The sequence below is a fragment of the Vidua chalybeata genome, chromosome 11 (genome assembly GCF_026979565.1).
Source record: "Vidua chalybeata isolate OUT-0048 chromosome 11, bVidCha1 merged haplotype, whole genome shotgun sequence".
Classification (NCBI taxonomy): domain Eukaryota; kingdom Metazoa; phylum Chordata; class Aves; order Passeriformes; family Viduidae; genus Vidua; species Vidua chalybeata.
In genome coordinates, this window is record NC_071540.1 from 12,081,593 (window position 1) to 12,094,242 (window position 12,650).

At 40.7% G+C, this 12,650-nt stretch overlaps 1 protein-coding gene across 1 annotated transcript; it reads left to right on the plus strand.

Moving 5' to 3' along the window:
- The first annotated feature begins 1,127 nt into the window (after positions 1 to 1,127).
- LOC128793558 (galanin receptor type 1-like) lies at positions 1,128 to 12,575 on the plus strand. The gene is made up of 3 exons (XM_053952851.1): positions 1,128 to 1,835; positions 2,710 to 2,775; positions 12,258 to 12,575. The coding sequence occupies exons 1-3, from the start codon at positions 1,128 to 1,130 to the stop codon at positions 12,573 to 12,575; spliced, it is 1,092 nt and encodes a 363-aa protein (XP_053808826.1).
- Positions 12,576 to 12,650: the final 75 nt, after the last annotated feature.

Below are 12,650 nucleotides of genomic sequence, written 5' to 3' on the forward strand. Positions count from 1 at the left end.
CTTTGTTCCCTTCTCACTGCCTGCAGAATCCTTTAAGAAATGTGAGGAAACAAACCACTAGAACTAACCTGCTTATTACCTTCCAAAACATATGTGCTGTTTCTATAAGTAAGCATTAAAACCACAGTAACTGAGCTATTCATTGTGAATAAAACTTCTCTTAAAAAACCCAAACCTATCTCTGCTCCCTTGCAGGGAATATTTCAGCTGCTCACAGCTACTAAGACTGAACATTTAATTTTCCAGTGCAGATGCTGTTGGCACTACTAGACTGAACCCAAAATGTCTTCGAAGCTATATCAACAAGGTCCATGAATATTCAGGCACTAAGGAATTTGGGCAGATATCCCAGAAGTGGCAAGACCCAGTGCTGAATCTAAAGCTTTCCCAGCTTTTTGTGTTGAAAACACAACTATTCAGATGGCTTTATGTTCTAATGGGACCATTGAAGACTATGAAACAAATAACTAAAGTCATTCTCTGTCGATTAAAATAAAGAATTTTAGCTTTTTTTCAGTCTTATGCAGCTAGTAACAGTGCTGCCCCTCACAGAACTGCACACACTATTGTTCAGCAGCTGCTGCTTATCCATCCCTTTGGATGAGAACTGTTGCTTTGCTCTTTCCCCTCGTGAGCAGTAATGCACGGGGACAAAGCTGGCCAGGGGTTGTTTTCTGAAGGGCTCAGGTCACAGCATTTGTTCTCTCTGCCACAGCTCAGGGTGGAGCTGGGAAAGCAGGTATGACAGCCACAGATCCAGGCAGTGTGGGAGGGAAGCAGAAGAGGAGGAGCATGTGGAAGCCGAGCTGCTGCTGCTCTGCTGCTGCTCCAAGCTCCCAGGGCAGCCTCATCCTCTGTTCTTCTGGCACAGACTTTTTCTCTGCCACACCAGCACCAACTGCCAACCCCGGATGTCACCTCTTGGATGACACAATTTCCTCAACTCCTTTTTTTTGCCAGTCCCTGGAATAAACTGCACCAGAGACAGAGAGAACTCAGAAGAATCATCTGAAGAAAATTACTGCTCAAAGGAAAGACACAGCATTGGAAAAGGCAAAAGTTCACCTCTGGCCACCCCTACCAAACACAGCAGTCAGGGCTGCAGTGACTGTTCCTTGCCTGGCTCCATGGAGGAGCAGGAATACAACTTTGAGCTTTCCTTCGGAGCCAACACCAGCAAGTGCAGCCTTGAGACCAACCAAACAGAGATCCCAACATGCTGGGCAGGAGCAACCAGGGGCGGCCCAGAGGTGGTGATTGTACCAGTGCTTTTTGGGTTGATATTTCTCCTAGGAATGGTGGGAAACACATTAGTGTTGGTGGTTTTGGGGCGTCTCCGGCCTGGGGGACGCCCATCACGCAGTGCCACCAACATCTTCATCCTGAACTTAAGCATTGCAGACTTCTCCTTTCTGCTCTTCTGTGTTCCCTTCCAGGCCACCATCTACTCCCTGCCAGAGTGGATCTTCGGTGCCTTCTTTTGCAAGTGGGTTCACTACTCGGCCATGGCAACGATGCTGGTCAGCATCTTCACTCTGGTGGCCATGTCTGTGGACAGATACATTGCCGTGGTCCATGCCAAACGCTCTCCCTGCATCCGCAGCAAGCGCAACGCTGTCCTCGGCGTGGCTGTCATCTGGCTGCTGTCTCTCCTCATTGCCATCCCCGTGGCCCAGCACCAGGCCCTCATGAGTGGCCATCAGCAGGCTCCCAACAGCTCTTTCTGCTGGGAGCACTGGGCAAACGGCTCCACAGCCAAGCAGATGTACAAGATTACCATCCTGCTGGTGGGATACCTCCTGCCCCTGCTGCTCATCACCTGCTGCTATGCCAAGGTGGGTGCCAGGGATGGGAATCATTTTAAATGGAGGGAAAGATCCCAGATTCTTGGTGGCTTGTGTGTGTACACAACTACACAGCCAACCCTTTCCAAATCCTCTCCTGGTACAGAATACGTTTTTGAGGTGGGGGGAGGGAAGGAAAACAGAGAATGAAATTACACCAGCTCACAAAAAGGATTACAACTACCAAGATGACACCCAGCCTGTCACTCAAACATTGCTGGTTTTCATTTTTTTTATTTTTCATATTTTTATTTTGTTCTTTCTAAATAACAAATGTTTGCTACTGACAAGAAGAAAAACCTATGACGGTTAAATATAAACATTTCCAGGTTATTGCTGTGCTGTAATCAGGTTTCAAAAGCTGCATCTAGATGTTGTTAATTGACAATTGCCTACAGTGCTCCAACACTCCTTATGACCCTCCCTCTGGAGGGTGACCCACTCCTACCACTGCATTTGTGCTGCCTCCAGGAGCAACAGAACAGTCCCACCAGGGTACAGGACTGGCAGCCTGCTCTCTGCCCATGTATATCATCAGTCTAGGGAATAAATGAAGACAATCTGAGCCTTAATATAAAATTCAGAGTCCATCTGAAAACTCCTGTGGATTTCAGCATTGTGCCAGCTGAGCTCTTAATATATGCTGAACTACTGAAAGCCTAGCAGGTTTAATGCTCTTTCCAAACCTTGTTTCTTGAAAGAGAAATTGGAGAGCTTAGAATTAAAAGTCTGAAACATCAAATTCATCTTTGAAGTCATGTTAAAACAATTACTTCAAATTTTTGGTGCTTGTAGGAGGAGTTCAAGTATTAATACACAAATTTTAATTTCCCATTCAATATATTGCTCCTTTTTTTCCCCCAAGGTTTTATACCATCTCCATACAAAAGTAAAGAACATTTCCAAGAAGTCAGAGAGATCAAAGAAGAAGGTAAATATCTTTGCTTTAATGTGTATATTGACAATATACAATAGATATACCAGGTTTATAAAGTAATCAGCCTGGTCTGTGCTGATTCCAGCTGATTTAGAGCCGTTACAGTTTCTGCCAGTCCTTTTTGTCTATGAATCCCAACCAGACTTAACTGCAGATTATATGTAGTTTCTACTGGTTCATTACATTCACTAGCATACACTCAGTTTTGTTTGCAATTTACTTATGAGGACCAATTCATAATTGTTGTTCATAATTCTTGCACCTTCACAGTCTGTAAGGGTGGTATTCAAAGGGTATTTGCAATATTAACTCATAACAATAACTGTCAAAGTTATAATACACCACAAACAATATTTATTAGACAGGTGTTATTTACCCTTTCAGAGTGTTTTGAGCATGTTTTCTGTGTTCATCTAACATCAAGTAGGTTCTGATAAACATTCTTTTCACCACCTTTTCTAAGGCAACACATTATGCAGCAATGAGCTGCTGGGTATTGCCTGCTGCAGGAACACCACCAGACCTAGATGGCACAGACTACCTTGAAGAGCACCGTGTCTTATTTTGCCTACTGACTTTTTGATAAATGTTGATGCTGCTGCAGATAAACTGTGAATAAAAATGTCAAAACCAGGAGTATAATTTCTGGATCAATACAGCAGACTACAAACAGAAAGCAGAGTCAGAGTTTTGTGTGTTTAGCAGCTACTATGAGAAAAAGCAATCAAGATGTGTTGACAATTTTGATAATGTGAAATGCAGCAAATGAAGTGCTAAGAAGTACTGTCATTCCACATAGAATTGTTTCACAGGTTTGAAAAATTGCTTTAGGTCTCAAAATCACCAAAAATCCCTAAACTGGTTGGTTTAAATTACCCTCCAGAATTTCCTTACTTATGTATGAATGGCAAAGTACCTATTTTGTTGCTAATTTTTAAGAGAATGCTATCAACAGTTAAAAATAACTACTGTTACTTTCCTGTAAAAAAGTTAAGAATTTCATTTATGACATTTTTCAAATGTATCCACTTGTTTTGTTTTCAGATTTGCTCTGTAGAGTTTGATGAGAAAATAGCTCTACAGTTCCTTCAATCTCAAGTTTAGCTATTAGATATTGCCAAGAGGATCAATTCAAAAAAAAACAACTTTTACTTTAGCTGTTCAAACAAGTTAGTGGTGCAGCACTTCTTCCTGCCTCCCCTTAAGTATTTCCCTGGCCATAATGATGAAACACCCTATAGCGATTCTTGTTCCATGTAGCACAGTCAGAGCGAGTTAAATAGGTGATCCTTTCAGATAGAAGAAAAATTAAATACATTCCTCTAAACACACACATCATCCTTCACAATATGTCTGGAAGAAGTTCCAGCCCTGTCTGTGTAGAAATTGTCCATCTAGCCTTCCTGCATGCCAAACATCTTCTTTAGTGTACTTACTTAAAGGGGTTTTCTGTTGCAAGCACTACTCAACATTTCTTAGGGAGACTTCCTTGGGTTGGTTGCAGACACACTCAGTTCTTGTATATGCTTTCAAAGCATACTTGAAACATAAGAGTGGGAGTCAGTTTTTTAAAGCACACCTTCTTAAGAACACTTCACATTAGAGCCTAATGGGAAACTCAAAGATGGCTGTCAGTTCTGTTAACCTAGCTTCCTTCATATGTACTTAGTTGGTCCATTTGTGCAAGTAGTTGTGTTTGAGTTTAATTCATAAACTTCATCAGGGATTAAGTGAATAGCTTTTGTTTATTTAACTGAAAAATGTTTGACAAATGAATCTTGATCCACATTTGGAAGGTTAATTTAGTACATACAGAACACTGAGTTTGTTCTGAAATATGTGTGACTTCAGTGGCTAAACCCTGATTGCCTTGAGCTATGAGAGAAAGTGTAGCACAACAGCCAAGTCTTCCCACATGAGGTGATAAAATTGTCTGAGTCACATCTGTTAATTCCCAGTGTGTGTCTTCACCAAACTGACATGGAAAACAAGGTGATATATTCATAAAAAAAGAGGATAGTCTGAAACTATTACCATGCAGTTCCTGCTTCACTCCTATAATTTCAAGAAAACAGGGCATTTGAGCTATTATCCTCCTTCTACCTCCAAGAGAATGGAGTTTGGGTTTTCTCTTTTTGGGTTTTCCAAACCTTTGGATTTGGTTTGGGTTTTTTCTTTTAGTTTGTGGGTTTAGTGTTGTTTTGTTTTTAAACAGTTAAATAGTAAATTTTGGAAAAAGCTTTTTGTTTAAATCTCCCAATGCTCATCTGGGCTCCATACATGAGTAAAGGTCTCAAAAGAATTAAATTGCAGACTCAGAGTCCTTGTTGGACAAGATTTTCCAGTGAAACAGTTGCCAACATTACCACTGCAGTTTGCCCTGTCACTCAGCATTTCAGAAGCTATAAGAACTATCCTCAAGATTGAACACTTCAAGATAAAACGTAGTTAAGAAAGAAAGTAAATGACATAGAGCTCAGGGAATGGTCTTGCCATAAGCAGCATTCCACATGCTGACTGGAAACACATTGCTATTATTCTCCATTATAGGCTGCTTCTAAAAAAATAGTATTACCAGGTAAGATTTTTTTTTTAATGTCAAGACTTATTTCAGGATCTTTAGCTTTCATTGACCTTGCTGGAGTCTTGGTATAATACCAGTCCTTCCCCATCCCCAGATCCTGCAACACTGATAACAGGCAGAAGAGATATCATTCTTACATCGTTTGAGCCATACAACACAGTAAGAAGCATTACTGGGACAAATCCAAGTTAAAGTCACCTAAAAGGTCATAGAGGAGCTGGTATTTGTCTGCTATTAGTACACCCTCGAAATCTGGAAACAGCATGTGAACCTCAAAAAGACAAACATTTACAGAGCAAGTGGGACACTGCTGGATCCAGACCTAAGGTGGTTTCTAAAGAGAAGATGATAGCATGGCCAAATGAACAGTCCCAGTGCTGTGCAAGTACGTGCATGATTTTCCTAGCTGCACTGCTGTAGCAAAGAAAGCAAAATAATCCTGGATTTAACTGACTCTAAGTATGTGAAGCATATTACTGGAGCCCAGGTACTTGATACTCTAGCTCAACCTCCTCCTTTAAAGGTCATACCTTATCAGTAATTTGTATCTATGCATTTAAAATGAAAAAAAAAAAAAAAAACCTTTTTTTTTTTAATAAATCAGACCCATGGAAACAGGAAAAAAAGCATAATGAACTACAGTATTAGGAATTTGTTTTTCCAATAAGTCTCTTGCTTGATTCTCTACCCCTTTCTGCCTTTTTGTGACACAGCATGGTTCCCAGTGCCTGCTCCTTCCAGCTGTGCTCCCTTCCCTCCCTGGTGTGTGCTGCCTGCTCCCAGCAGAGCAGCACCTGCTGCCCAGGGCCCCACAGAGCTGCACAAGCAGGCAAGTGTGTGATAACTCTGTCTGTTATCACAGTATGGAACTAAACCCAGTTAAAAGTTCAGTCAGGGGGAGGGTTTTGGCTATCCACATACTTAAAAGGAGCTCTGACACATACACCTACAGAGTGGCACTGCCATCCCATTGCCTCTCAAGGGGGTCTTGTCAGAAAGTTCCCACTGCTATATCAAGCATCATTTTGTTCTCTAAACAAAAGTCTCCAGTACCAGGCTTCAGAATCTGAAGACCCAGCTGTTGTCTCCCAGACCACAGTGCCACAAGATATAGCTGGGCTTTCAGTGTGGATTTTATTTCCTGTATGATGTTTGCAAAGTCACTTTTCCCTTTTCTTCTATTACTGGTCTTTCTACAGTCTGTCATTGTCCCATTTGCCACAACATTGTACTCAAAGTCTGTTATTTGAAGATATGTAGGGGCTAAAAGGACAACCTAAGAGGGCCCTGGTTTTTAGGACAAACTATTCATGGGCAATGTTTAGACCCACTATTGTAAAGACAGTTACAACCATATTTTGTTTGAATGGATCCAGTTTATGAATAATCCAGAAAGCTCTGACAGCTGTCACCCTCTCCAAGTCAGTGTTCAAACACCTGGTGAAAAGAACAAGTTTGTCTTTAATAGAATCCTACAAATGCCATACAGGCACATATCACAAAAACACAAAAAAAACCAAAAACAAAAACCCAAACAACAACAACAACAACAACAAACCAAAAGGTTTTGTGCTTGGGTTGTGATCTTTAAGCTTTAAAGTTACAGGATGGTTATGTTCAAACTACAGCAACCTTTTCAATTTATGCACACGTGAAACTTATGAAACTTTGCAAGAATTTCCCTTGCACAAGTTTGCTGCATCCTGACTTCATTCCATTATCAGAAGAATTTGACCCTTAATTCAGATTCCTACTTTAAAATTTTTATATAACTTTGCCATCTACACATCAAATGTTAGACATGCTCAATTTAAAGTGCTTTTCCATCTGTATCATCTGTGCATTAGAGCAAGGAAGATGTTTAGAACATTTTGCATGCCTAGGCTGAAATTCTGCATGAAGAACTAAGACTGTGCCTGCAGAACAAAGACATGACTGGCTGCTTTCCCATTTAATGCCATAGTAGCTGCACAAGTTTGCCGGTCTTGAAAATCAGATGGTGTGATGCTGCAGGATTCTCCTTTGAAGTTTTGAATAATCATTTTTTGAGGCCAGCCAGCAAGAACACATGCTAAGACATTCTGTGCACTCCTCTATGACAATTAAGTGTATTTCAGTTCTGTCACCTCTTTTCTGAACTATTCAGAGTACAGCATGTCTGTAATTTGGCTCCAAAGAAAGTTAACAAGTCCCTGTTTGACAGTGTTGCAAAATATTTCATAAGAGCCCAGCCCCAGGAACTCTGATCTTACGTCTGCCTTAAATAAGATGATTTAATGATGGAAATTAATGCAAACTAAGGTCTAGCAAGGCCCTGTGGTATTTTATTGGCCTCTGGAGCACACCAGGGTTCTTCAGTGTTTACTCAGTTCTGTATTGTGCATCTTTAAAGAACAAATAACAAGCTTTGCAAACTGAACAATCTGAAATTCTTTTTCAAGTTTAAGAATGTGTCTGGGGATGTGAATTTCACAGCTATTTTACAAGCTCCCTTGAAAGGATAGGAGTTGTGTGACCTTGAGGCCAAAAGCTTCAATTAACAGACCAAATGAGCTACTTAAAGATAAAAATTAGTACTATGCTTTTCTATTGGTTAGCTACAATAGAAAGGTGAGCCATGCCTACCTGGTGGGTAAGCAAATCAGCTGTTCATTGCTTCCAGAGCTAAGTAAACACAAAGACACATGGAGTCTCCTTGGAGTGCTGGACTTTGAAGGTCATACAAGAGCCTGAGGTAAAAGGTACAGAATTCCTTCAAGGTAGACAGGTATTCCTGAACATCTTGGCCAAGAGAGGCAGATAAAAGTTGCTCTGTGACTGCTTTCCTGTAGCTAAACAAATTATTTGGCTATTGTTCATGCAAACTGAAGGTTTTCATGTAGACAATGAACGTGATGTTCAAGGCCTTGACATTTGAACAACAGTAAATACAGCAAAGGAACATGGAAGATCCTGGGATCCATCGAGCAGAAGAATATAATTCAGAAGTGTCATCCTGCACATTGTTTGCTTAACAGGCACCCAGGGCAGCAGGAATTAAGAGCATCATTACCAATTAGGGAGTAATAGAAATATCACAATGCTCATACACATTTATGAATAGAAAGTGAATAAATTTCAAGGGCACCAACAGAGGAGATTAGTAGCATAATCCCAGAATGAGAGATGTGCAGATGTGCAGCTGGAACAGTGCAAGCAAGCTGCTGGGAAATGAAGAGTCCCTCTTAGCACATAAAGCAAGTAATCAAAATGAGCTGATAACATCTGAAAATATATTTACTTCAGTCCCTCCTCTTCTTCATGAAATACAACTGCCATCTCTGGCTCCTAGAAAGAAGACAGAACAATAAGAAAAAATACTTTCAGTGTGGTTTTAGATCACAGAAGAGTAGCATTAGACTCAAGTGTAATAAAAAAAAGACCAGAGGGCAATCAGAAGTGCTTCAGTAGTAATTAAAAGATGTGGGTGATCTGAAGTAGAGACAGCTGCTATCCAACATTTAAGTTATTTAAGAATAGGTATGCCATTTTCTAAGCATTTTGCATTTATCACTAAGCTATGGGCATGTTTCTGGAGATCACAGAATCACACAGAATCACAGAATAATGAGGTTGGAATTATGGAAGAAAAAAGGACGAAAAATAATCTCACCATATTCAGTAGACAGCAGTTGTCTCACTAATGAAGCCCAGTTTGTCTGCAAGCCAGTAATGTTTAATAATAACCTAACTGAATGCTCTTTCCCATTTCTGTGTGGCTGAGGTGCACAGTAGAAATGGATGCAATGATCAGCTCTGAAAAATGATGTGCAGCTGGGCTGTCTCCAACTGGGACTAAATTAGGAAAGTGACAAGCCCTCTACCCCTCTAGACTGTCCTGTCCACTCTTATATTTTAATCTCAGGAATGTTTATTAATATAACATTCAGGTGGTTCTTCCTGAAATATGTAAATCCATGGAATACTTGAAGCATTTGACTCAGTACAGGAAATCTTAATTTTGCCCTTGACAAGATGCCTGACAAGTTGAAGCAAGAAAATTCATGAAAAGCTTATCAGGGACAAAAGCTCTAAACACAATTAAATGTTAAAGACTTCATCATTCTTGTAAATGAGGTATCTCACCCAAAATGTTTTTTAAACACATTTTCCAATGCTTTTTGAAGGATGGGGGAGGGGGAGGAGTAACAGAAGTTCATCTAATTATCTGATAAACAATAATATCTTCTTGTCTTTGTTACCATGCTATTGATCCACTGTACAGCTTAAACACGCTTACTTTGCCAGTACAACAAATACACTGTAAGTTATATCCTGGAGCTGCTTGAAAGACTTCTAGGAATAGTAAGAGAGACTTAAGTGGTCAGTAGTGGCCATTGTACAGGTCTGTTAGAGACCCACCTAAATTTCAGAGTCGAACCAGAAGTTTGCATTAAGTGGGGACAGCTTGATCAACAGTAATCCAGTGCAAACTATCACAGCTCATGGAAGAAGCTCAAACAGTACACAAACTATTTGGATCAGTCCTCCACAGCTGGTCACAGTCTACAGTAACAGTAGTTTAAGCTACAGCAAAGTTACCACATTAAAAGCCAGTGTTTTGTTTCAGTTTCCTCTGTCTTAACTACATATTCCCTAACTTGAAAAGAGAGACGCAAGTTCCATTTCTAAACCTGTTTCTTGAGTCATTAATTATGTACATTAGTTCTCTAGTATTGTCTGTGTTTTCCATCTGCAAAATCCTAAAAAGCTAGACCCCAGAAACAGCTCTGTGCTATTACACAGCAACTGCAAATCCATTGTTTAATACTCAGCCCGACATTAAATGTACAGTTTGTTATTTCACAATAAAAGGGGGGGGAAGCTAGGTATATAAGCCTTATTCAAAAGAATATTTCAGTGCTTGTAGCCCCCTAATGTAAGCAGATGGATGCTATGAAAGGTTGCCTGGGTAACAAGCCTAAGGTACTTAACATTGCCAGAGGGTAAAGAATTAGCACCATAATTGCTGGTGAAAGCTAATGACGGGACCTGCTTATGAATAATTTCTTTGGCACTCATACCACAGTGGGTGACCTAGACCCCACAAGACCACTAGGTCTGTGTCTTTCAGTCTCATCAACTTCTAATCATTCCAGTCTATTTTTAAGGACATCATCTGGCCCCCAGCATGGTTGGTTTGAGGACACTTGGCAGGGTAGTTTGTTCACTCTCAGGGGAATATCTTTGTTAGCTCAGCTGTCTGACAGCATTCTGGTAGGTGAAACAAGGAAGCACCTGGAGCATGCCAGGTACACAACGAACCTACAGGTTATTGCCTTTCAAGGTTAATAGAACCTTATTTGAGAGACCTATTTGACAGAAATCCTGTCGTGTTTTTTTTTTTCTTTACTTGTATTGTAATCTTGATGTAACACAATAACACCTTCCTTAAAGAGGTTAATGGGTTTAACTTAATGTAGCCATGATAACCACTGACTAAGCAAATTTGTTCACTAGAAAATTATCCCTTTTCTAGGAAAATAACTTTACACTATTCATTTGAAATAATGAAAGAGAATTATTGAACAGAAACATTGACCTAGACTAGTAAGGCTGTAAATCTTGACCTGAAACGAAACTTGAGTTTTAATTTTTCTCCATTGCTTTTCTGCTACTTATAAAACAATTTTCCTTAGGGGAAGGATAGCATCTGCATGTTTGCAAGTTGTTACATTTATTAAATGACCAAATAGAAATGAGAAACACTAAATACCAAAGTTAAATAGCAGCTATCGTGCAGAGAACCAAGTGGGGCAAGAGGAGGGAAGTCACCAGCTGTGTATCTGCTACAGAACCCCAAAACTGAGGGATTAAATACAAAACAACTGCTCACCTTACATTACCATTTGTAATTTTGAAAATTCACAAAGTCAGTTGGAATTAGCCCTACAAAATTTCAGGAAAGGATCTTAGGGCCCCCAAGTCAGTAATCTCTGAGACTTGCTAGACATTCACTGAGTGTTCTAGAAGTAGAAAGTGAGAGAAAAGCAACACTACCAGCTTTCCTAAACTTGGAAAGTGTCCTGCTCCCACAGGCCTCAGGGTCTTACAAAAAGAAAGTTGGAGTTACAGCTTAATTTTATTTACTGTCACTGTTAACCTTCATTTTTTATGAAGATTTCAAAGAACACTGTTTTCAGGAAAATTTTACCTCAATACAGGTCAAGCTTTGGGACTTACAAATGAGACTGTGTCAGAGGCTGGCCAGCTAACTGGGGAGCAAGCACTGCAGGGGCACACCTCTAACACAGGCAGCACAGGCTGGGATCCCACCGGCACAGGGAGCCTCCCTCAGGTCATCACCCAGCTAGGTATAAGTCTAATCAATGAGCACTGTGTATTTAAAAAAAAAAAAAAAAAAAAACCTCTATCCATTGGTTTTCTAGGTTTCTTCTGTAATAGGGAAGATACTGGAAAAATCTTTCTCCTCAGGCCAGCCTTTGTTATTCCTCTCAGTGGCACGCCTACTTGCAAGTTGTTTTCCCCTGCAGTTATTTTCAATAGCCTCAATGTTCCTCACCCTCCAAATGTTAGGGAATATTATTTCCACTCTTCCTTGTAATACAGGTAGCATTGTTGCAGCCTTTGAACTGTTTGAAGTTTTACAGGCACTACCTCAATTGTCTATAGTTATTTGCTTGAGTCAAAACCAGTCAGTCCAAGTTTACCAGGGTTTTTAGCATCCTTTTTCATATTGTCATAATTTGCCTACCTGGCAGTTGTCAGTGTTGCCTGTATTATGCTGCCTTCACTATTGACAGAGGAAAGCAAACTCATTCCACACGCTCACTTGCTCACTGTGACCATTATTTTATATTATTGTGTATTAACACAATCTTCTCTTCTCCAGACGGCGCAGACAGTGCTTCTCGTGGTTGCTGTGTTCCTGCTCTCCTGGCTGCCACACCACATCATTACCATGTGGGCAGAGTTTGGGCACTTTCCCCTGAACAACATCTCCTTCACCTTCCGCATCATCTCTCACTGCTTGGCCTACGGGAACTCCTGCATCAACCCCATCCTTTACGCTTTCCTCTCGGAGAATTTCCGCAAGGCCTGCCGCCAAGTCTTCACCTGCAAGCTCTTCCTGCGGCCAGTGGCTGCTGAGAAACTGGCCAGAGTGCGCATGGAGAACTTCTCTACCACACACTCCACCACAAACGTGTAAGCTGGGCTCACAAATATGTTTCAGGAGGAAGAGGAGGGAAGAGGGTTCTGTCTGGGGAGAACACACATGCAAGTG